The 26,683-nt window shown below is 45.8% G+C and overlaps 1 protein-coding gene across 3 annotated transcripts in view; it reads left to right on the forward strand.

Moving 5' to 3' along the window:
- Positions 1-4,451: 4,451 nt before the first annotated feature.
- The window catches only part of LGALSL (galectin like), a 34,625-nt gene continuing 12,393 nt past the window's right edge, over positions 4,452-26,683 (forward strand). The window contains exons 1-3 of one of the 3 annotated variants that reach the window (XM_073553763.1): positions 4,452-4,694; positions 18,289-18,360; positions 25,904-25,992. In XM_073553763.1, coding sequence (XP_073409864.1) covers positions 4,662-4,694; positions 18,289-18,360; positions 25,904-25,992 — 194 coding nt within the window. In that variant the 5' untranslated portion in view covers positions 4,452-4,661. Of the gene's footprint in view, positions 4,695-7,930; positions 7,988-18,288; positions 18,361-24,741; positions 25,809-25,903; positions 25,993-26,683 lie in introns of those variants that run through there. The other 2 variants (XM_073553764.1, XM_073553765.1) reach the window with 2 other exon arrangements.

Here is a 26,683-nt window from a genome sequence, read left to right on the forward strand (position 1 = left end):
TCCATCCACAGACAGCTGTTTCGGGGTATTGCCCCTCATCAGTGTGGAGTAGGAAACTGGCTAGTAGGAGCAATGCCTAGTAAAAGACTGTGAAAAATGAGGATGAATGAACTCATGGAGATCAACATCCAACACTGCGGAGACACCATCACGTTTCTCAACGCACTGATGCTAGAGCAATGCCCCCATCCGCGGCTTGTGTTTTGCATGTTTTTGCATATTTCCCATAAGGGATGAGGGCATTGCTCTAGAATCACTGCGTTGAGAAACGTGATGGTGTCTCCGCAGTGATGGATGTTTATCTCCATGAGTTCATTCATCCTCATTTTTCACAGTCTTTTACTAGGCATTGCTCCTACCAGCCAGTTTCCTACTCCACACTGATGAGGGGCAATACCCCGAAACAGCTGTCTGTGGATGGATACCATGTTTTGGCATAGGTGGTTTCCTTCATTGGAGACTGCCCTTCCCGTGGCTGTTCCTTCCCGGTGAAAGACCTGGCTAGTCATTGCTTGCGTTGAGAAACATGTGATGGTGTCTCAGCGGCTTTTGATTTACATGTTTTTGCTCCCATCATAGACTTGGGACACAACAGCAACTGAATAGAGAGCCGGGACGCAGAGTGGAGTCCCCGAAGCAGGCTACAGCTGTCTGTCATACAAGTAAAGACTAGGAACACCTAGAGAGAGGCATTCCAGGGTAACTAAGTACTGGAGTGCTTCGCACCTAAAGGTGCATTGGAGGAGTCGTTCAGTAAGGTACATGTTGGCGGAGTGTGGAAGGGAGAATCCTATCCTGCCTGGAGGTTGGCTGGAGCCCTGACCTGGAGAACACGGTACGGAGGCAGGCAGTGGTGTGAACTGCAAACAAGTGAGTAAAGCTTTGGAACCGCATACTCTGGTGTCCTCCAGTTATTCCAGCACCACTACACCTGGGTACCAGCCTCCATACATTCTGCGCCTCTCCTCATCCATTGCACCTACACTGCCCTGGGACTACATCTCCACCTGTGGGGAGCTATACCATCTCTGCTGCACCACACCATCAGTCCCAGCGGATCTGTATGCAGCGTTGGCTTACCATCTTACTTGCCAAACACCACGGGTGGCGTCACAAACTATTTATATAAACTTTAACACCATTAACATCACTGCTATTGATATTGAGCCCCCAGGGCCACGGACCGGGTCACCGCTGCTGTGACACATTCCCGCCTTGACACCGGCCCGGTACCGAGTACCCCAGCTGCCCTGGGTGTGCGAGGGCGACTCAGGTGACTGGCTCTGTTATGAGGGCACTGTAGTGGGTGACTGGCTCTGTTATGGGGGCACTGTAGTGGGTGACTGGTTCTGTTATGGGGGCACTGTAGTGGGTGACTGGCTCTGTTATGGGGGCACTGTAATGGGTGACTTGCTCTTTTATGGGGGCACTGTAGTGGGTGACAGGCTCTTTTATGGGGGCACTGTAGTGGGTGACTGACTCTGTTATGGGGGCACTGTAGTGGGTGACTGGCTCTTTTATGGGGGCACTGTAGTGGGTGACTGGCTCTGTTATGGGGGCACTGTAGTGGGTGACTGGCTCTGTTATGGGGGCACTGTAGTGGGTGACTGGCTCCGTTATGGGGGCACTGTAGTGGGTGACTGGCTCTGTTATGGGGGCACTGTAGTGGGTGACAGGCTCTTTTATGGGGGCACTGTAGTGGGTGACTGGCTCTGTTATGGGGGCACTGTAGTGGGTGACTGGCTCTGTTATGGGGGCACTGTAGTGGGTGACAGGCTCTGTTATGGGGCACTGTAGTGGGTGACTGGCTCTGTTATGGGGGGCACTGTAGTGGGTGACAGGCTCTTTTATGGGGGCACTGTAGTGGGTGACTGGCTCTGTTATGGGGGCACTGTAGTGGGTGACTGGCTCTGTTATGGGGGCACTGTAGTGGGTGACAGGCTCTTTTATGGGGGCACTGTAGTGGGTGACTGGCTCTGTTATGGGGGCACTGTAGTGGGTGACTGGCTCTGTTATGGGGGCACTGTAGTGGGTGACTGGCTCCGTTATGGGGGCACTGTAGTGGGTGACTGGCTCTGTTATGGGGGCACTGTAGTGGGTGACAGGCTCTTTTATGGGGGCACTGTAGTGGGTGACTGGCTCTGTTATGGGGGCACTGTAGTGGGTGACTGGCTCTGTTATGGGGGCACTGTAGTGGGTGACAAGCTCTGTTATGGGGCACTGTAGTGGGTGACTGGCTCTGTTATGGGGGCACTGTAGTGGGTGACTGGCTCTGTTATGAGGGCACTGTAGTGGGTGACTGGCTGTTATGGGGGCACTGTAGTGGGTGACTGGCTCTGTTATGAGGGCACTGTAGTGGGTGACTGGCTGTTATGGGGGCACTGTAGTGGGTGACAGGCTCTTTTATGGGGGCACTGTAATGGGTGACTGGCTCTGTTATGGGGGCACTGTAGTGGGTGACAGGCTCTGTTATGGGGCACTGTAGTGGGTGACTGGCTCTGTTATGGGGGCACTGTAGTGGGTGACTGGCTCTGTTATGAGGGCACTGTAGTGGGTGACTGGCTGTTATGGGGGCACTGTAGTGGGTGACTGGCTCTGTTATGAGGGCACTGTAGTGGGTGACTGGCTGTTATGGGGGCACTGTAGTGGGTGACAGGCTCTTTTATGGGGGCACTGTAATGGGTGACTGGCTCTGTTATGGGGGCACTGTAGTGGGTGACTGGCTGTTATGGGGGCACTGTAGTGGGTGACTGGCTGTTATGGGGGCACTGTAGTGGGTGACTGGCTCTGTTATGAGGGCACTGTAGTGGGTGACAGGCTCTTTTATGGGGGCACTGTAGTGGGTGACTGGCTCTGTTATGGGGGCACTGTAGTGGGTGACTGGCTCCGTTATGGGGGCACTGTAGTGGGTGACTGGCTCTGTTATGGGGGCACTGTAGTGGGTGACAGGCTCTTTTATGGGGGCACTGTAGTGGGTGACTGGCTCTGTTATGGGGGCACTGTAGTGGGTGACTGGCTCTGTTATGGGGGCACTGTAGTGGGTGACAAGCTCTGTTATGGGGCACTGTAGTGGGTGACTGGCTCTGTTATGGGGGCACTGTAGTGGGTGACTGGCTCTGTTATGAGGGCACTGTAGTGGGTGACTGGCTGTTATGGGGGCACTGTAGTGGGTGACTGGCTCTGTTATGAGGGCACTGTAGTGGGTGACTGGCTGTTATGGGGGCACTGTAGTGGGTGACAGGCTCTTTTATGGGGGCACTGTAATGGGTGACTGGCTCTGTTATGGGGGCACTGTAGTGGGTGACAGGCTCTGTTATGGGGCACTGTAGTGGGTGACTGGCTCTGTTATGGGGGCACTGTAGTGGGTGACTGGCTCTGTTATGAGGGCACTGTAGTGGGTGACTGGCTGTTATGGGGGCACTGTAGTGGGTGACTGGCTCTGTTATGAGGGCACTGTAGTGGGTGACTGGCTGTTATGGGGGCACTGTAGTGGGTGACAGGCTCTTTTATGGGGGCACTGTAATGGGTGACTGGCTCTGTTATGGGGGCACTGTAGTGGGTGACTGGCTGTTATGGGGGCACTGTAGTGGGTGACTGGCTGTTATGGGGGCACTGTAGTGGGTGACTGGCTCTGTTATGAGGGCACTGTAGTGGGTGACAGGCTCTTTTATGGGGGCACTGTAGTGGGTGACAGGCTCTTTTATGGGGGCACTGTAATGGGTGACTGGCTCTGTTATGGGGGCACTGTAGTGGGTGACTGGCTCTGTTATGGGGGCACTGTAGTGGGTGACTGGCTCTGTTATGGGGGCACTGTAGTGGGTGACTGGCTCTGTTATGGGGGCACTGTAGTGGGTGACTGGCTCTGTTATGGGGGCACTGTAGTGGGTGACTGGCTCTGTTATGGGGGCACTGTAGTGGGTGACTGGCTCTGTTATGGGGGCACTGTAGTGGGTGACTGGCTCTGTTATGGGGGCACTGTAGTGGGTGACTGGCTGTTATGGGGGCACTGTAGTGGGTGACAGGCTCTGATTTTGCTATGAGGGCACAGTAGCGACCATTATATTGGGGGCACCGTGTGGCTGTCACCGGACACTGGGACTGACTCTGTGTGCCCTGTAGCCGTCACTGTGTTGGGGGCAGTATGTCTCTGTTATGGGGGCACCATAGTCATCAGTGTAATGGCACAGTGTGGCCGTCACTAGACTGAGGGGCAGTGTGGCCCAGTGATGGGGCACTGAGGGCACCATGACACGCTGTTTGTCACGGGGCACTGTGGCCATCTCTGCTCTGTGACTGCTGTGTCTGGCATGATATGCCCAGGGTGGGTGACCCTCCGGCGGAGCAGTGGGGTGCAGGTGGCAGGGATGCCCAGCCTGTCGCTTGGTGCCAGCAGTGGTGCCCTCCTCACACATCGCCTTAGCTGCACAGAGCAGTGCACGGCTCCTCCTCCGCCATCACCGCCTCCTTCTTCTCCTCCTCAGATTTTCCAGTCTGCCAGCTCAGCCGCGGCTTCTTCCTCGTGCTGTGATCACCGGCTCAGCCAGGCTCAGACCTGCCCGCCCTCACCCTGCTGCTGCAGCCGCCCTCCTCCGCCTCCTGCCGGGCTCCAGCTGATCCGCTCCCTCTGCAGCTGCACCTCTGTACAGACACTGCTCTGCAAGATGGCGGGGTCCCTGGTCGAAAGGGAGACGATGGTAAGTGGCTTCTGGGGGGTAGGGGAAGACGTGGTGCCAGTCTGGTGCTGCCATCACACACAGTGTATGCGGTGGGGTCCTGTCAGTCTGTGCCAGCTCCGCTGTGTCTCCAGTGAGCTGCCCGGTGAAGCACGTCCTCACCAGTCACCTATGCGGTGCTACCCCTGTACTGTGCCAGCGCTATACTCTCCCTGTACTGTGCCAGCGCTATACTCTCCCTGTACTGTGCCAGCGCTAGTCTCTCCCTGTACTGTGCCAGCGCTATACTCTCCCTGTACTGTGCCAGCGCTAGTCTCTCCCTGTACTGTGCCAGCGCTAGTCTCTCCCTGTACTGTGCCAGCGCTAGTCTCTCCCTGTACTGTGCCAGCGTTATACTCTCCCTGTACTGTGCCAGCGCTAGTCTCTCCCTGTACTGTGCCAGCGCTAGTCTCTCCCTGTACTGTGCCACCGGCGTTATACTCTCCCTGTACTGTGCCAGCGTTATACTCTCCCTGTACTGTGCCAGCGCTATTCTCTTCCTGTACTGTGCCAGCGCTATTCTCTCCCTGTACTGTGCCAGCGCTATTCTCTCCCTGTACTGTGCCAGCGCTATTCTCTCCCTGTACTGTGCCAGCGCTATTCTCTCCCTGTACTGTGCCAGTGCTATTCTCTCCCTGTACTGTGCCAGCGGCGCTATTCTCTCCCTGTACTGTGCCAGCGTTATACTCTCCCTGTACTGTGCCAGCGTTATACTCTCCCTGTACTGTGCCAGCGTTATACTCTCCCTGTACTGTGCCAGCGTTATACTCTCCCTGTACTGTGCCAGCGCTATTCTCTCCCTGTACTGTGCCAGCGTTATACTCTCCCTGTACTGTGCCAGCGCTAGTCTCTCCCAGTACTGTGCCAGTGCTATTCTCTCCCTGTACTGTGCCAGTGCTATTCTCTCCCTGTACTGTGCCAGCGTTATTCTCTCCCTGTACTGTGCCAGCGTTATACTCTCCCTGTACTGTGCCAGCGCTATTCTCTCCCTGTACTGTGCCAGCGTTATACTCTCCCTGTACTGTGCCAGCGCTAGTCTCTCCCCGTACTGTGCCAGCGCTAGTCTCTCCCCGTACTGTGCCAGCGCTAGTCTCTCCCCGTACTGTGCCAGCGCTAGTCTCTCCCCGTACTGTGCCAGCGCTATACTCTCCCTGTACTGTGCCAGCGCTATACTCTCCCCGTACTGTGCCAGCGCTAGTCTCTCCCCGTACTGTGCCAGCGCTAGTCTCTCCCCGTACTGTGCCAGCGCTAGTCTCTCCCCGTACTGTGCCAGCGCTAGTCTCTCCCCGTACTGTGCCAGCGCTAGTCTCTCCCCGTACTGTGCCAGCGCTAGTCTCTCCCCGTACTGTGCCAGCGCTAGTCTCTCCCCGTACTGTGCCAGCGTTATTCTCTCCCCGTACTGTGCCAGCGCTAGTCTCTCCCCGTACTGTGCCAGCGCTAGTCTCTCCCCGTACTGTGCCAGCGCTAGTCTCTCCCCGTACTGTGCCAGCGCTAGTCTCTCCCCGTACTGTGCCAGCGCTAGTCTCTCCCTGTACTGTGCCAGCGCTATACTCTCCCTGTACTGTGCCAGCGCTATACTCTCCCTGTACTGTGCCAGCGCTATACTCTCCCTGTACTGTGCCAGCGCTAGTCTCTCCCCGTACTGTGCCAGCGCTAGTCTCTCCCCGTACTGTGCCAGCGCTAGTCTCTCCCCGTACTGTGCCAGCGCTAGTCTCTCCCCGTACTGTGCCAGCGCTAGTCTCTCCCCGTACTGTGCCAGCGCTAGTCTCTCCCCGTACTGTGCCAGCGCTAGTCTCTCCCTGTACTGTGCCAGCGTTATTCTCTTCCTGTACTGTGCTATTCTCCCTGTACTGTGCCAGTTCTAGTCTCTCTGTGCTGTCCCCAGTGCAGTATTGAGGGAAACACCACACAACTACAGGGTAATATGTTACAGTGTCACACATGTATACACCCATCTATTATTTGTATCTACCTCATGTCTATCTAAACACTGGAAAAGGTGGCAGCGCTGCGGTATGATATTTTGTACAAGAAAGCTTATTATTAGTTCATGTGGTGAAGTCTCTGTCCCATCACAGAATCTTTCTCAAGCCTGGCACATGCATCAATTTACTATAGTGCTGCTTCATTATCTATCTATCTATCTATCTATCTATCTATCTATCTATCTATCTATTATCTAGCTATCATCACTGAATAAGAACTATATGCAGCCACCTTCGTGTTTGTGTATTTAGTGCATATTTGTGGTGGAAATCATGAGGCTGTGATTGGAAATGGTCATTTTTAGGCTTCGTATAACACGGCCGAGTGCTATGTGATGTTTTACGGGATAGCACTCCAGTGTTATACTGTAGGGCAGTACAGATCAGGGATATTGTTCTCATTATGATCTGGTATGATAAAACAATTGTAGCATTCTGCAGGTGCGTCCGATGATCATACAAGTCTATGGGTGCGTGTGAAACATTGGACTGCAATCAGATGTCATCCAAGTGCAGTTCAAATACCGCAGACACAGAGAATGGAGAAGATGGATAAATTAAGTTCTGACCAAGTTTGATGGGAGTGTCATTAGCAATTCTCTTGCGTGATGGAACTTATGGCGGTGTGAGCGAGCCCTTACTATGACATCTGTACACACATTGCAGTTATATTACCATTGTAGCCACAATTTTACAGAAATCAGAGTTGCCATTTGTGAATGTACCCTTTATATGGGGCAGGGGTCACCAGACCACTTTTACCCTAATAAGAACAGTCTTTGGCATATGGGATGTCATATCCGAGGCTAGGATCACCGTATCTTCCCTCATCAGAGAGTATACGGACAATTATGCAAATTGCACTCTGATCACAGTTTGATCAGCGCATGATCACAGTGTGATCCGATTTTCTCTGATGAGGAGATGGAAAATAAATTTCTCCTTCTTATCGATTTTGTCATTTCGTGAACATCGGACTACATTCAAGAGTTTTATCCGCGGACTCACTGACTTTCTCTTTTTAAATCATAATGACAACCCAAAACATCCAAATGACCCTCATCAAATGTTTACATACCCTGGTGATTTTGGCCTGAATGGATTTGACTGGCTACTAAAGGTAACATCCTCACCTGTGACCTGTTTGCTTGTAATCAGTGTGTGTGCTTAAAAGCTGAGTGAGTTTCTGGGATCCAGACAGATTCTTGCATTTTTCATCCAGCCACTGACACTCCTGGATTTTGAGTCATGGGGAAAGCAAAAGAATTGTCAACAGATCTACGGGAAAAGGTAGTTGAACTGTATAAAACAGGAAAGGGATACAAAAAGATATCCAAGGATTGATAATGCCAGTCAGCAGCGTTCAAACTGTGATTAACAAGTGGAAAATCAGGGGCTCTGTAAAAACAAAACCACGGTCAGGTAGGCAACTAAAATTTTGTCCACAACTGCCAGAAAAATTGTTCGGGATGCAAAGAAAAACCAACAAATAATATCAGCTGAAATACAGGACTCTCTGAAAACTAGCAGTGTGGCTATTTCAAGATGCACAATAAGGAGGCACTTGAAGAATAATGGGCTGCATGGTCGAGTTGCCAGAAGAAAGCCATTACTGCACAAATGCCACAAAGTATCTTGCCTACAATACGCAAAACAGCACAGAGACAAGCCTCAAAACTCCTGGAACAAGATAATTTGGAGTGATGAGACCAAAATTGAACTTTTTGGCCACAACCATAAACGTTACATTTGGAGATAGGTCAACATCAAAAGAACACCATTACTACTCTAAACATGGAGGTGGATCGCTGATGTTTTGGGATGTGTGAGCTACAAAGACACAGGAAACGTATTCAAAGTTAAAGAAAAGATGAATGCAGCACGTTTTCATCAAATACTGGAGGCAAATTTGCAATTATCAGCCCAGGAGCTGCGCATGGGACGTACGTGGACGTTCCAACATGACAACGATCCAAAACACAAGGCCAAGTCGACCTGTCATTGGTTACAGCAGAACAAAGTGAAGGTTCAGGAGTGGCCATCTCAGTCTCCTGACCTCAATATCATTGAGCCACTCTGGGGAGATCTCAAGCTCGCAGATCATGCTAGACAGCCCAGGAATTTACAGGAACTGGAGGCTTTCGGCTAAGAAGAGTGGGCATCTTTACCATCTGAGAAAATAAAGAACCTCATCTACAACTACCACAAAAGACTTCAAGCTGTCACTGATGTTAGAGGGGGCAATACACGGTATTAAGAAATGGGGTATGTAAACTTTTGATCAGGGTCATTTGGATGTTTTGCGTTATCATTATGATTTAAAAAGAGAAAACACAGTAGTTTGACAATAAATGGCTTCACCCAACCACTAACCATGAGTGGAGAAAAAGTGTTGGTGTTATCATTAATATTCTCTGAAAAAATGCCAAGAAAGAAAAAATTCTGCTGGTGTATGTAAACTTTTGAGCACAACTGCATTTTTCTCTTGCAAAATCACTGAAATTGTACATTCCTACATATTTGTATAATGGTACCCTTAAAGGGTAAATTTCCGCAACCATTCATGTATCTTATGTAAAATATCCATGAATGCAACAGAAACAACCCAATTCACATTAAGGCTAAGGTCACACTAGGCTTTTTTGGTGCCTTTTTTTTTTTGTTGCTTTTTTAATGCTAATTTTCAGCTGCTTTTTACAGTGCAAACCAAGTCTATGAGATTTCAAAAATCTCATGCACACAAGTTTTTTTTGTCATCGGTATTTTGTGCTTTGCATGTTTTTTTTTGCACAGTGGAGCATGTCACTTTTTTCAGGGTTTTTTCAGCATTTTTCACCCATTGTCTTGAATAAGTGGTGAAAGAACGCTGAAAAATGCACCAAAAACGCACATATCATGCTTTGATATTTTTTTTTTGTGTAGCAAAACCTGATTCTATAGAATAGGACTTTTTTTCAACAGTAAATTTTATCAGCATGCACAAGAGGCAAATCTAGTGTGCCAAAACCGCCGCAAAAAACCGCACAAAAACCGCAAGAAAAACCAAGGAAAACATTTTTCTGCAGCTTCTTTGTTGCCAAGAGATCAGGTTTTGCTGCAGAAAAAAAAACGCTGAAACAACACCTAGTGTGAACTTATCCTAAAGCCGGGGTCAGACTGTCGAGAAACTCGGAAGCGTCTCGCACGTCAGTCAATACCTGGCACTGCCGCCGGCACTCGGGAGAGGCTCATGCGGCTACATGTATTTCTATGCAGCTGAGCACTCCGATCCGAGCGCCGGCGGCAGTGCCGGGTATTGATGTGCGAGACTCGTCCGAGTTTCTCGCATGTGTGACCCAGGCCTTATGGTAAAGATTTCTTGCTACAAATCTGACAACTAACCTTAGGCCAAGTTCACACAAAAGTGGGATTTCTTGGGCCCGCGTCCGTCCATGTGCAGCTCTGCGCTCCTCTGCATCCCGCATGAGCACACTGAGGTCATATCCAGATTTTTTCCTATGGTACAGATAATACGAAAAAAGACCGCTGAAGCCTGTGATTCACTACAGTGCTCTGATGACTAAAGGAGCATGTCATAATAGAAGCAACCAATGACCCCCTCATCTAGTCACTTGACCGCTGCAGGCAATCACAGGCTTCAGCTATTCTGTTGACATCCGGAGCGGTCTGCACTGGATCCACGAATATGCCTCCGATTTCTATAGACAAAAAAGCATCCACTGACGGTCATCTGAGAGCATCCTAAGCTACAACATGAGCTTAGTACCAAGATTTTGCACGTTTTTGAGCCAGTTGCACTAGCAAGACCAGGTGTATATGAGAGCCCTGTGCTGCATTCCTGCCGTATTGAGGTACTTATAGTGCATTGGCCTTACCAAACCTGTCTTTATCCTTCTTGCTTAATTAAACTGCAGTGATTAAATCAGTCTTTATTCCCCAGGGCCGGGCTCCATGAAACACATCAATAATTAAAGTGCTCTGATTAGCACAACTGGGAATGTATTTGCATCATACTCAGTTTGCAATTTCATAAATCTGTATGTGGCTGTAAAGAAACCTCTGACCGGCAGATATAGGGGGAGATGTAGTAATATATTTTTCCTATGATCTCCCAATACCTGCAAATGACAATTCTTGTTGGTGTCAGTGGATGGCTCATTTGTAGAAGTTTTTAATCTTAGCGCTGTGGGGAAAACATTACATGCTAGACTGGCTATACTTAAAACTGTGTTGCAGATTTTGTCACTAGTTGGTAACATGTATGTCAGGCAATTGTTGCAATGTTGATCAGAAGAAGACTTGTGGGCCACCATTCGTGAGGAGAAAACTGAGCTTTCTGATGACTTGTTTGAGGGATTTAGCACTCTCCGAATTCAAAGAAGCTTATTGTATAAGCCGGTCAGTTCGTGCTGCTACGGTCACACTGCATAGGCTTAAAGCGAAGAGCAAAATTCTGCCTCTTTAGATATTATGTTTCTCAGCTGTCGATATTTATTTCCCTAGCATAAATCTCTAGAAATCAATGTGGTATCAGTACTGCCACTGCTATAAATTAGATTTTTTTTTTTTTTAGAATTTTTGTCTATGTACAATTTCCTAGCACTTGTTTTATTTTTTTGGCCTGTGTGGAGTCACTCTTTTACATCTCTCTAACAAGTCGTCCGAATGAGCATACATTACTGGGGCTGATTTCTGAAAGATGTCTTAAAGGGGTCTTCCAAGAATGTAATAAAATGGCCCACCCGTAAAGTAATTCAAAAGGCAGCCCGTCCTAGTCACGTGTCAGAGCAAGCTGCAGTTTGAAGAAAAATAGCCCCTAAGACCTGTGTCTCAACTGACAGAGTAACTGTATAGTAAGCACATGAACCAGAGCATAAGGGCTGTGACAGACGAAATAAATCTTCTCCTTGACTGACTGAACATAAAGAATTTTTTTCTCCAACTTCAGTCCTCCATGCTCAGTTAGCTGACAAGATTTCTTTTCCTGTCATATATTCTCAGCCAGCTCCAGTATGTGTGCTTTCAATATAGCTCCTCTGTTATTGAGACACAGGTCTCAGGAGATGTGTTTATTCAGACTGCAGCCCGTCCTGCCACGCCACTAGAAAGGGGCCAGCTTTTGAGTTGTGCGAAGGGGCCATTTTATTACATTCTTGGAGAACCCCTTTAAGTAAAAAATATCTTTATTGTCCATTGCAATGGACAATAAAGACAGCTTTTATAAATGAGGTCTTGTTTGTTTTCTGTCATAAAGAATCTGACAGAAAAATAAACACGCCTGTCAGCCTTTGGATGAAAGCTTTTCTATTAGACACCACTGTACAAGTTACGGTCTGTGTGGAGCCCATTATACAGCTGTGTGAAGAAGATTTTTTGTCCTTGTACCATCCTGAGAATTTTTTGTACATAGTATTCTTGTAATATCATCCTGGACGGTATAGGTCAAAGTGACTGTAGCAATTTCACCTTCCTCAGAGTCACTGAGGCCTATTACTGAGGCCTTGTAAGCACTAAAGAGGACATTTGTTAAATAGCGGAGTATATATAATACTAGATGGAGGCTCGATGCTATCGCATCTGGAGGGTGGTAATGTCACGTTGGGGGCAGGCTTTGCAGCATTGAGAATCTCTCCCCCCATGTGCTCACCCACCTATCCACCCTCTCTTTCCCCATGTGCTGACTTCTCCCGTCTGTGCTCTCTTCTTTAACCTGTCTACCCCATGTGCTATCCCACTTGTCTGCTGTCTCTCTCCTTTCTGTGCTGTGTTCTCCCCTCATGTGCTGTCCCATTTGAGCTGTCTCCCCCCTGTGCTCTGTCTCTCACCCCTGTGTCTGACCGTGTACAGAACATACCACAGCTCCTGGGCAGGGGAGGAAGCAAAAGACAATACTGACATTACGGCAGGAGATCGCAGAGGATACATTTTGTGAGGTAAAATATTGTTTAAAAACAGTCAGTGAAATATTTTGTCTCACAAAATGAATCCTCTGTGATCCCATGCTGTAATGTCAGTATTGTCTTTTGCTTCCTCCCCTGCCCAGGAGATGTTGTATGCTCCGTACACGATCAGACACGGACAATTATTAAAATGAACTTTCGTTCGTGGGAAAACCCTTTAATGTGACCGGCTTCCTCTGCCTGTAGACAAGTCGCGCATCTGCCGCCAGGATTAGCCGAATGATTCACTGCGCCTACACGGAATTCGCGCAGGTGCAGTGCGACTGTGTTCCGCTGGTGGTACCGCGCAAGAGGCTGTGTGAGTGAGTGTGGTGTGTACGGCGTATAGAGTGTGTGTGTTGCGACGATGTTCCGCTGGTGGTACCGTGCAATAGGTTGGTACCAGCAGCAGTTTCCATATTGAGACACCCATCACTTATTTAGATTGTGAGCCCCATTGGGGACAGTGATGATAATGTGTGCAAACTGTAAAGCGCTGCGGAATATGTTAACGCTATATAAAAATAAAGATTATTACTTGGGTGTCCCAATATGGATATATGGAATTCTGGGATACGGTGACATCTGGACAGAACAGGACATGCAAACATTACAAGGCAATTGTATAAATAGATACTTAGGGTTGCCAGCTTTTATTTTGTATATTGTTTTATCGTGTAGTTGGAGACCTTAAAGGGAACCTGTCATGTAAAATAACGCTATTAACCTGCAGATATGGGGTTAATCTGCAGGTTAATAGCATTGTGACACCTTGTGACTGCTGCACTGAGAGCCCCGCTGCCAGGAGGAAATGAACTTTATTCTTCCTGGCAGGCTCGGTCTTTCAGTCATAGAGGTGGGCCGACACGGTTTCAGTCATCACTCAGTGCCCAGAGAGCGGCAGCAGTAACCCTGGCACTGACTGACAGCAGGATCAGCATTAGGGTCGTCTGTCAGTCGGTGCTGGGGAACAGCTACAGCCTCCTTTATGCCACTGAGCAGTGGCTGAAACCATGCCTGCGCCATCCCTATGACTGAAAGACCGAGCCTGCCAGGAGGAGTAAAGTTCATTTCTTCTGCCCAGCGGGAGCATTTTTTTACATGACAAGTTCCCTTTAGCTTTATTTAAAGAGGTTGTCCACTACTTTAACATTGATTGCTTAGCCGTATGATCAATGTCTGATCGAGAGGGCGCAACACCCGGCACCCCATGATCAGCTATTCCCGATGTTGGCAGCGGCCGTAAACTGCACAGTTATGGAGCTGCACAACGCAGCTCCATCAGTTCTATAGTGTTTTCGGCCTGGGACTGCACATCCACACGCTGTCCAAATCAGTATGGGGCAGATGTGCCATGCCCTGCTGCGGCCATTCTTCTGTCAACGGAACTGCCCTGTGCAGCTCCAGAACTGAGAACAGCTGATCGGCTGTGGTGATGGGTGTCGCACCCCCCACGATCAGACATTGATCACCTATCCTTTAATCACACTTGGCCATGCAAATCAATGAGTCCATGGAACCCATCAGACTGCCCTCGGATGACGTCTTAGTGTGGTGCAATTTTCACGGACTGATAGAATGGAGAAGATGGAGACATTTTTTTTTTCCATCTACTTCGCATCGGACCCCACTCTGATCACACTCTGTTTAAACTCTGATCAGAGCGTGATTAGCATAATCAGCCCAATTTTCTCGGATGAGCGACCCTTACCTAAAGATAGTTCCATCAGTGTGTGAGGACCACGCGTCTCATTCCTGGAACTGCTGCGCCCGGCAGAACAAACTGGTTCTGCGTCAAGCACTGGACTGGAGCAAATACCTAATGATCAGGGCACATGGCATATTTAAACCACATTACTAAGTTAGAGTCAGTAATTTGGTTTTATAACGTGCAGTTTGTTTATTTTTAGGATGATTTTTTTTTTTTAACCATGAGATTTCAAGGTGTATCTGCAAAAAAGGGAAACATTTTTTTTAAGGGGGAAGGGGATTTTGTTCCATACTGAAACCTAAGAGCATTGCAATAATCAATTAGATATACAGTAGAGCAGTAATAGATGTTTGCTATAGTTTAGTACAGGGATACGAGTACTGTAGATCTTCTCTGCACTGTACGCCGTGATATCATTTCTCCTTGTGTCAGGATCAGATAGGGTTACGGCTGTAAGTAACAGCCTGTCAATGGTGACTGTCATATCCAAGGGTCTGTGGTTGTTACAGTTGGCCATATAGGCTGTAAATGGATTTTCATGCCGCTTTTAGGAAGGTGACACCAATCTGTTCTATAAAATGCCCTTATGCATTTCCAGTCGGGAGTGATCTCTTGGCCTCCATGCAGGATGCATATTGTTGCCAGGACGTTTCGCACAGATTTTTTGCAACCAATGATGTTTTTTTTTTTTTTTTTAGGTTATACATAAGTGTGACCACATTACGAATGACGGCCGCTCCCTGCCGTGTTTACATAGGCCAGTAATCACAATTATCGGACATTAAAGCAGTATTGAGGATATGACATCAATGGATATCGGGGGGCGGCTTCACTCCTGTAGGCATTACATGTTCACATAAAGCGATGTGACCATGGACCAAGGCGACGTTCCCACCATGAGCTTTTGCTGAGTTTTTGATGTTGCAGATTTTCTGCAACCATTAAGTAAATCTGTTACTTGTGTTTTTTCATTGTGTTTTTGTGTGCATTTTTTTTTTACATCCATTTTTATCGCATTTTTGACATAGCATTTTTTGTCTATTGTCGCTGTGTGACGTTATAAGCAAGCAGGGAAGAAAGAAGCCTCCAGCAATGGCACGGTGATAAACAGGATAAAAACTTCCCATGTATTGATATATTAAAATTGTGGCGGGGCCTCCATACATTTTTTAAACCAACGCGTTTCAGCTTACAAGGCCTTACTTGTAGAACCATGAGTAAGGCTATGTAAGCTGAAACGCGTTGGTTTCAGAAATGTATGGAGGCCCCGCCACAATTTTTATATATCAATACATGTGAAGTTTTACCCTGTTTATTGCGCCATCGATGGAGGATTCTTTCTTTCCAGATGATTTCCACGCCCTAACATTCGGTGAACATTGCCACAACATATCTGGTGAGCTGACTCTCCCTCCAACATCTTTCCCGTATTGGACATGATATAAATAAAGCTGCTTTAATTTTAATACTTTCTGGTGACTTGGCTTTGACAAAACTTTATTGATACAGTTATGTGCGGATTATCCGCGTTTACGATGCATTACCATTGTGAGATTGCGCTAAAAACACACGTGCGTTTTTTAACTGCTGATTTTCCACATCTAATGCAAATCTATGGGAAAAATCTGCGCAGAAAACCCGCAAGAGAAATTGACATGTTGCGGATTTGAATCACGCACCACAGCTCAGTTTACTCTAAGCAAAAAAGAAGCACCCAATTTGTTGGAATTGTAAGGCTGTGTTCATACGTTGCGGGGTTTTTTTTGCGGATTTACCAAAAAATCCGCTTAAAAGAAGCTTCCCATTCATTTTAATTCATTTTGCACTTTTTGTGCGTATTGATGCGTTTTTTTTCCGCGAAAAAAGCGCTTTGCGGTAAAAAAACGCAGCATGCTCATTAATTTCACGGAAAATTCCGCATTTGTTGCTATTTTCTATGGGACGTGCTGAAAACAACGCATAAAAACGTGCGTTTTTTGCGCCAAAAAAAAGGAAAAAAACGCGCATTTTCTGGGAAGGAGTCCTGTTTTTATGCAGAAATTTTCTGCATACGTGTGCACATAGCCTAAAAAGTTGCGTTTTTGATGCAGCGAAAATACCCATTGTCAAAAACACACAAAAATCTCATCGCGGGATTGCAGCCTGAGGCTACTTCCACACATCAGTTTTTAAGCATCAGGCGCAATGCAGCGAAAAATGTATAAGCCGGCGCCGGTTGCCACCGGATCCGGCTTTTTTCCCATAGACTAGCATTATTGCCGCATTGCGCCTGATGGCCATGCGGCGTGTCCGGCTTTTGCCGGATACGGCAAAAAATGCCTGTCCGGCGTCTGCAAAAAACGTTCCCTGCAACGTTTTTTGACAGCTTCGGACCGCTTTTTTCCACTGCGCATGCCCGAAGACTCTCTAGCCCTCTCCTGCACCGTCTCCGGCCTCAACAGATGATCTGGCGGGCTGCGGCTTCTACCGGATCAGGTTTGACAACTTTTCGCCGCAGCCCGCCGGATTTAAAAAACTGAACTCTGAAAGTAGCCTAAGGTCTCACTTATGCAGGCTGATTTCAGGCCAATAAGGAGCATGGACTCATTCATTGCTCATTTCCCAGCCTGTTTAGACAGGCCAGCGAGCAGTAATTGGGACAGAATGTTTGCGAATATGATTGTTCTGTCCCCATATACAGTACATGATATTGGAGCTCAGCAGTTGGTTACCTGCTGTCGATAATTATGTGGGTATTTTTTATGTTAGCCTATTCGATTCCATGATCCAACAAATGAACGTTTTGCTAGTTCGTTTACACTGGCAAATAATCGGGTACGAGCATTCCTTACTATGGAATTAAAGGTCATATAACGTTCTCCAATTTTTTTGTGTATTTGCTCGTTGCTTTTTAGATCTCAGCTAAGAACTAGTGAATGGGAATGTTTTTGGTTTAATCCCAAATAATAGAAATCTGACCTGATCAAGTCATAACCGTACTAGTACAAACTGTAGAGGGTCACGTAAAGGGATTTTCCCATGAACAAAGTACATTTTAATTAATAGATCTTTGTATAATAATAATTTTCACAATTTCACAATTACTGAAGAAGTCTAAACGAAACATGCGTTGGGGCGGCAGGAACACTCCAGTTACCTCCACTTCACCACAGTAAGTCCATTCCTCCTGCTCTGTGCCCTCATTGCAGTTAGGCATCCTGTCAGGCACCGCTGATCCCTTTGACTGCACTGTCACTTTGGGTCAACCTGATTGCACTTTCTAATAGCAGTTCATACAGCTTTACTCTGTGTACTGTCACTTTGATTCTTATTATTTCTTAAATTTATTGTATTTACTTGCTATATGTCACTTTATTTATTTTTGATCAACCAGCTTGACACATCCTTGTAGGAAATTTTTCACTATTTTACTTACTTGTTGGTTGATTATTTGTGTGCACTCTGCACTTTACATGGTAACCTGTGCCCCTTGCAATTTTGGTGCCTAGGAGCCTTCTTTTATCTAGGGGTTAAGAGCTGTCTGAAAACTGTACTGTAAGTATGACATGACCAGGACTGATTTGTACCCTCTGGAATTAAATCAATAAGGTTCCTATTTATTATTATCATTATTATTATTAGTTGTGCTCACTCCGGCAGCTCTCTGTTTTCACTTACTAGTTCATGTGAGGGTTCTCATACAGAGCGCTCCCTATCTCTGCACTATGTAGTGTCACTTTCTCCAGGGATCATATTGCAAGTGCTGTAATCTTTTAGACAGGTGCAAAGGTGGCATTGCCTCTTATCATTCCTGGAGGTCACACGTTCACGCAGGAAGAAAATAAAACCTTCTTCGTCTCCTTCGCTTATTCATGGCAGGATAATATTGATTTGTACTATATAGTATGAGAATTGTAATAACTGGACATTATACAAATATCTGTAATATGTTCTCTTTGCAGCAGCTGGACAGCAGGCGTTTAAGCAGTCCGTTAGGGTCACCGGTGCAGACTGAAGTGTATTTTCCACGCCTGGTAAGTCAGGGCTTTCTTTACTCGATTTACATAATGATTATGAATATGATATTCATTGTAAATCTCATTAAAATGAGAAATATTTGCATGTATGTGCTGTCAAATTATCTAGTGAAGAGGTACGACATCTATAGTGCCAGCTGGTGATAATGTGTGTAGCAATGTGCATGTGCACCTAATTGGCTGAGTGCTGATGGACACACATGCTCAGTCACTTCCAAGCAACCGCAACTACTCACAGCAGAGGAACCAATGGCTATCTGCCATGCTTGTCAGTAAAAGAGCAAAGCCATAACAGTATAGGGTAAAAGATTTCTTCTTTAGGGCACAGTCAGGCGGCCGTATAAGACGGCCTATGATCACATCGCAGTGCACAGACTGGCTGGTGGCTCTCCTGACCCAAGAGTGATAGCCGCATAGAAACACATGCCGTCAAGCTCAGGTCAGGGAAGCCGCCAGCTAGTCCAAGCACTGCTGACTGCACCCTTAGAGTAAGTAAGAAGAAGGGATTATGTTGTCAGCTGCCAGAGGGGGAAGGAGACTTATAATATTCAAAGTCCACACAGAGCAGCACCAAGGGGTGGCACTTAAAAGCAAGACATGATGAAAATGTTGTTTTTAGCCTAAAAACACTGCAGATTACTTTAAAATGGACCTGCTACTCTTCAAAAATATATATTTTTTGCCTTTTGTAAATGCAACTTTTCTCTTAAACCTAACTTTATTTTTTTAGTTAATGCACCTCTCCAATCCTGAATTATGGCCCCTCTTCCCCTCTTATGAAAGTTTAGTAATTTTACCCAACTAGGCGGGATCCTCAAAAAGACTCACACAAGAAAAGTTGAGAACCACGCCCACTTGACGATAAAGAATAGATTTATATACTGGGAAGACGTAGTTAGGAACAAAGAGATACAGGACAAAAGATAAACTAATTCAGATTCAGGAGAACATGTAAAAAAATTACTGATTTATAAAAGACAAAAAAAAATCACACCTGAAACCAGATAAAAAGAGAAGTTGACTCAATCTTTGCATTGTGCGTCTGTGTGTGCCACACTAAACATGGAGAGCATAAAACTGTCTGAGGGCTTAGAATGAAAATTGTAGAAAAATATCAACAATCTCAAAGTTACAAGTCCATCTCCAGAAATCTTGATGTTCCTTTGTCCATGGTGCGCAACATAATCAAGAGTTTTACAACCCGTGGCACTGTAGCTGATCTCCCTGGACGTGGACGTCAGAGAAAAATTGATGAAAGGTTGCAACGCAGGATAGTTCAGTCGGTGGATAAGCACCTCAAATTAAGTTCCACAAAAATTCAAGATGTGCTGCATGTTCAGGGTGCATCAGTGTCAGCGCGAACTATCTGTTGACATATGAATGAAATTAAATACTTTAGCAGGAGACGCAGGAGGACCCCACTGCTGACACAGAGACATAAAAAAGCTAGACTGCAGGTTTCCAAAATGTACGTGAGTAAGCCAACATCTTTTTGGGAAAGGGTCTTGTGGAATAAGACCAAGATAGAGCTTCTTGGTAAAGCACATCATTCTACTGTTTACCGAAAATGGAATGAGACCTACAAAGAAAAGAACACAGTGCCTATAGTCAGTCAAATATGGTGGGAGTTCAAAGATGTTTTTGGGTTGTTTTGCTGCCTGTGGCACTGCATGCCTTGACTGTGTGCAAAGCATCATGAAATCTGAAGATTACCAAAGGATTTTGGTCGCAATGTAGTGATCAGTGTCAGAAATCTGGGGTGGCATCCTATGTCATGGGTCTTCCAGAAGGACAGTGACCACAAACTTACTTCAAGAAGCATCCAGAAATGCTTGGAAACAAAGCTCTGGAGAATCCTGAAGGGGCCAGCAATTAGTCCGGATCTAAATCCTGGAGACCTGGAGTAGTTTACAAAAGGGTGGTCCAAAATTCCAGTTGAGACATGTAAGAAGCTTGTGGATGGCTATTGGAAGCAATTGATTGCAGTTATTTATTCCAAAGCGTGTGCAACCAAATATTAAGTTGAGGGTGCCAACAATTTTATCCAGCCCATTTTTGGAGATTTGTGTGAAATAATGTCCAATTTGCCTTTTTTTTCTTTTTTTTTTGTTATTCCAATTCACACAAAGGAAATAAATATGTGCAAAACAAATGTGTAATTGCAAAATTTTCTGAGAGAAATACTTTATTTTCTGGAACTATTTCAAAGTTGCCAATACTTTCATCCATGACTGTATAGGATAAATTACCAGACCCCCTGAATTTAGAATAACCCCATATCCATGACACATGGCATGATGTGAACAGAGCCTTCCACTGCGTAAGTAGCACACATCCAGGACTGTGGAGCAATGAGTCGAGGAGACTCGTGATTGGATGAGACGCTAAGTAAATTCTGAGCATGCAAAGATCTGAAGAATATATAATGCAGCGTGAACGATGTGCTGGGGACACCAATTACACTTTGCATTTACTTCAAAAACATGTTGTGGTTCATTAGAAAAAAAAATCTGCACTATTGCCTATGGCAGATAAAGAGACTCTAGAGATAATTTTCTTTATTGCAATTGTAAAAATATTGATTTAATTGGATGCAGAATTGTCACTGTCCTCCCTCGCCTTCATGTATCTAAACTTGAACTTGTGGATAAGCTTTGTGTCTTCCATAATCCATCTGTGTCCGCTAAAGCTCTGTATTAGGGCTCATACCCATTTGCGAGAAAAAAAAACGGTCTGATTTCTGGACCGAAAAAGCGAACGAGTGCTATGCGATTTCAGTGCGATTTTTAAACAGAACATCCATATGACACGCGTATGCAATGCGATTTTAACATGAGCTTTTACATACAGCAGTTCTCTGTCCTTTACACATCAATTTAAATAAAAATATCCTTCAAAACACACACACATGCATATATATATATATATATATATATATATATATATATAAAGTATATATATACATATCGGTGACAAATACAATTAGTATAGTGTTTGCGCAAAATTCTGGACATGTATTTAATTAATAAATGATTATTTCACGGACAAAAATAGCGTGGAGTCCCCCTATAATTAATAGCCAGCAATAGCTATGCAGAGAGTTGAGAGCTGATATTTATAGCCTAGGAAGGGGCCATGGATAGTGGGCCCCCCCGACTACAAACACCAGCTCTCAGCCGCCCCAGAAAGGGCGCATCTGTAAAATGCGCCAATTCTGGCACATAGCCCTGCTCTTCCCACTGCCCTGTAGCGGTGGCATATGGGGTAATATTGGGTTGTTGATGTCACTTTTGTGACATCAAGTACCGAGGTTAGTAATGAAGAGGCGTCAATTAGACGCCCCCATTACTAACTCCATATAGTCAAATAGTAAATAAAACACAGACACCGTGAGAAAAAAGCCTTCATTTGAAATAAACACACAGACACCTTTATTGTTCTTAATTAAACCATACTTACAACCTCTGCTAATTCCGTCCTTCTCCTGTAGTAAACATAAAATAATAAACCAACAATATATCATACCTGTCCGTTGTGTCCCACGCCGTAATCCATATATGGGGAATATACAGTTTGCAACCAGGACGGTGCTAAGATGCGACCGTCCCGGCTGCAAACTACTGGTGAATGAATGAGATGCTGCCAGCGCAGCCTCAGTGAGTAGCGCTGACATCTTTGACTCTGCTCCCTCACTGCCTGAACTGCGCTGACCTCTTGAGCGTGGGAAAATGCCAGTTGATTTTCCCACTCTCAAGAGTTCAGCGCGGGTCAGGATGTGAGGGAGCGCAGCAACAGTGACATCACCTCTATTCACTGAAGCTGTTCTCGCAGCCAGCCTGAAGTGCTGTGGCCTCAGGACCGTGGGAAAATTCTGTGTATATATTTATTGTGTTGTTAGTTGTCAGTGTGATTTTACAGTAGCCGCATATGAATTGCCGGCTTTTCAAAGGACACCGGTGCGTAAAAATCGGACAGCACCCATTGACTTACATTGGTGAGTCTCGTCTGAGATACTCAGCAATATGTCGCATGCTGCGATTTTTTTTCTCAGTCCGATTTCAGCTGAGAAAAAAATCGCAGATGAGACGTCACCCATTGAATAGCATTGGTCTGAGTGCAAACCGATTTTTTTATTGGATTGCACTCGTCCGTATTTCTCGCAATGAGTATGAGCCCTTAAGGAAAAAGTGGCATCAGAAAATAACCTATTACCCCTTCCTGACGTAGTACATAATAGTATACCCTATGTCAGCTCCCCATTTATTCCCCACTCAGGAGCCCACACCATACCTGGCAGATGCCATCTGTGTTACACAGCCAATTTCTGCCTGTAACAACAGCAATAAAGCTTGCTATATAATCCCTGATGTTTAACCATTTGAGTGACGCTTTGAATCATTTACAGCGGTATTTTGGCTGTTGTTTTGTTCACTTTTGCATCTTGTTATTGCTCTCACCACTAGAAGTTCTGTACAGTAGCATGAGATGGTGTCTACAACCCACAGAAGTTGCTCAGGTAATGCAGCTCATCCAGGATGGCACATCAATGCGAGCTGTGACAAGAAAGGTAGCCGTGTCTGTCAGCACAGTGCCCAGAGCATGGAGCAGATACCAGAAGAGAGGCCATTACATGAAGAGATGTGGAGGGGGCCGTAGGAGGCCAACAACACCGCAGCAGGAGAAGCAGTGCCAGGGCCCTGCAAAATAACCCACTAAGGCCACTAACATCCATGTGTCTGCTCAAACTGTAAGAAACAAACTCCATGAGGGTGGTATGAGGGCCCGATATCCACAAGTGGGTGTTGTGCCTATAGTCCAACACCTTGCACGGCGATTGGCATTTACTACAGTCCAACACCATGTACGGCGATTGGCATTTACAGAGAACACCAAGATTGGCAGATTCAACATCGGCGCCCTGTGCTCTTTACATATTAGAGCAGGTTCACCCTGAGCACATGTGACAAGAGTCTGGAAACACCGTGGAGAACGTTCTGCTCCCCTGGTGTGGGGAGGCATTTCTTTGGAGGGCCGCACAAGCCCTCCATGTGCTAGCCAGTGGTACTCTGATTGCCTTTAGGTATCGGGATGAGATCCTCAGACCCATTGTGAGACCATATGCAGGTGCAGTGGGCCCTGGGTTCCTTCTGATGCATGACAATGCCAGGCCTCAGGTGGATGATGTGTGTCAGCATTTCCTGCATAATGAAGGCATTGATGCTATGGACTGGCCTGCTCATTCCCCAGACCTGAATCAAAATGAGCACATCTGGAACATCACATGTCTCATTCCATCCACCAGTGCCACGTTGCTCCACAAAGTGTCCAGGAGTTGACTGATGCTCGATATCAAGAGGTCATGGAAGAGATAAAATCAGAAGGCAATTAAGTGGTCAAAATACAAATCAAGGTCAGAAAACGGGATAAATCAAGAAGAGAAAGGAATAGGGCTATAAACCAGGTAAGCCAAACTTAGTGACTGGCAGTGGAATCAGGGGTTTAAATAGCTGACAGCCCTGCCTAAGGCTGTCACTAAGGAGTAATCAACTCCAGACAAGGAATAACCCCATAGCTCCCTGATTTAGGACTGACGTTGCCAGAAAAAAAAGGCTGAAGTGGAAACAGAGGGGACAGGAATTGTCACAGATGTTACAGCGTGCTGACATCAGGGCAAGCGTGAATGTACAAAAAGAAGAAGTAGGTGAGCTGGTGCCCAAACTTTTACATGCCACTGTATATTAACTATCTATAAACCCAGCAAGCATTTATCACCAAGCCACAGGATACACTATCTACATATGTGTGATCGCTGGGGGTCTGACTGCTGGGACTCTCACTATTCACAAGGGCCAGAACATGGTGCATGGCTAGGTAACACTGGCCTAGAGGATGAGGTCATGAACCATTATCAGCTATATTATTACACCAGTGTTTTCTATGAAACCTAGAAACAAGCACTAGGTTTTCTATATTTATGTGCTCTTAAAAAGATTAAAATAAACCCAGATCCCCAATGCTGGAATGTCTGTGTGTATGTGTATATATATATATATATATATATATATATATATATATATATATAATTATACCTGCTGCACACCTATAATTATAACCGGAAGCTACGCCGGTTATTCCGGAATGGCCCCCCCAATCATTTGATGCTCAGCGCAGTACAGTACACTGGTTGTGCTCTGCCGTGTCTGGAGTTACAGGACTCTGGGATCCTTCCGTGGCTTCACTGTAAGAAATCCAGTCCTGATTGTTTCTATAATGCTTTGCTGGTGAACCTGGAATCACGCATGCAGTGCTGCAGTTCTGGATGCCAGAAGTGAATACATCAGGATAGAAAAGTATAAATCCTTCCTTTGTATTTTGCAGTATCCGATGTGAAGGCCTTTTACACAGGTCAATAACCAAGCAAACTTGCATTTATAAGAGAGGTCGGTTCCAGTCTAATGGTCTGTGTTAACATAGCAGCAGTCTACAGCAAACGGATGTCTGCATCGCTCATCAGCTGATCTACTGCTCATTCAGACGTCCTTGCAAATCGGTCACGAACTGCTAATGCGTGAACCGGCCGAGGGTCTCCCGACCCAAGCGTGACAGCCTCATGGAACCAGTGGCCAGTCCATGCGTTGCAGGCTGAGTTCGGACCGAGACCCATTGGCGCGTGAATGAGCCCTAAAGGTATGTACAAATTGCCTCTTCAGAGAGGAAGAGGACTAGAACTCTATTGCCACCTATAGGAAGGAGCAATCCTATAAGTCAATATCGACCCTCTAACGAGCCTTGCCACATGACTTAGGACAAAATCCAAAACCAAAATTTCAATTTGCAGACACTTTGTTTCGGTTTACCGTCCCTTATCAGTGCAAAGTGCAAGATCTGGTTTGGCTGTGTGAGAGCCATCTGAACGGGATCAAAGGGTTTCTCCTTTCGGAGAGTGACATGTCAAGCTTGACATGCCAAGGTGAGGACGCTTTCAAGCCCTGCAATGCTCCTATGGGAAATATGCGAATTGTCACTTCAGAGAGGAAGAGGACTAGAACCATAGCGCCACCTCTAGGAAGTAGTGATCCTAAAAGTCACTATCGAATAAAGGTCACTAAGGTATGACTAAAGGCATGTGCATACGGCATCTTTTAGGCTCACTCAAACCTGCCAAATTTTTGAAGCAGAAAACGATTCTTGAGAACTGCAATGTTTTTTCCTGAAGCGTCTTTTTAACCATCTTTTATGTTTCTTTGTGGCAGCTTTGCCGTCTGAGTTTTATTTTTTTATGTTTTTTTTTTTTTTAAATAATGTATATAGGATAGTGAAGATTGGCCGGATCACCTCATTTAACCATCTAGTCTCTTGGTGCTGGTTCTGGCTGGAAATTAGCTCGTATACATGCAACGTAAAGGCTTTGTCCCATAGACAATATTTTTTTACGAAAGAATATGGTAAATATGTGAATGCTGAAAGTTGGTTCCGAAATCCTCTGTATACAGCGTATATGTTGGCGTCCTTTTTTTAACCCGACTCATTATTATTTCAGACAGTTCCTTTCTGTGGTCACATAAAAGGCGGCATGAGACCGGGGAAGAAGATCCTCATAATGGGAATCGTGGGCGTGAACCCAGAGAGGTGCGAACCCTTTGTCAGAATTCTTATTGACGTGTTCCTGCTGTATCGGGGAGTTGTGATTGACAGGGCATACTAGTATGATATTGCGGATGCAAGTGGCGGCCCCTTATTATTAAAGCACCATTTCCCTGGTATGTGTGCGAGTGAGAATAAAAGAAATCAAGCAGTTACATGGTTAAAGGGATATTTTATTTTACTGAAGGGCATCCTTTTTTTTTCCCACGAGAAACAAATTCAAAGTATATCTGTTTATAAATCCGTTAAAAGGGCTTTCTCACTCTCTTAAATGGGTAAAATAAGCTACTGTGCAATTTACATTTTATTAAAAATGTCATCAGTTCTCAAAAATGGAGGGATTTTTAATTGTATGTTTGACAGCTTGTTGGCTAGGTTACCGCCCACCTTTTCAGTAGAAATATCCACAACAAACAAAAAGCAGTCATATAGTCCAAAATTACAAATATGAAAAAGCTTTATTAAATAGTACCAGGTAAAAAAGCACAGCGGGTAAAAGATTGTGCCAAAATTCAACATTCACAAAGGGACAGGTAGATAATTATGTGGGCAATATAACTGATAAAGTAATAACGCCTCCAAATAACAGTATACTATAGGAATTTTATATGTTAGTTAATCATATGGAGACTAGGTATGCCAGGACATAATTGCAATCACTGTAGCTTGGTATTAG

This window comes from Dendrobates tinctorius, unplaced genomic scaffold (genome assembly GCF_039654945.1).
Source record: "Dendrobates tinctorius isolate UK_male_01 unplaced genomic scaffold, ASM3965494v1 ptg000203l, whole genome shotgun sequence".
Classification (NCBI taxonomy): Eukaryota; Metazoa; Chordata; class Amphibia; order Anura; family Dendrobatidae; genus Dendrobates; species Dendrobates tinctorius.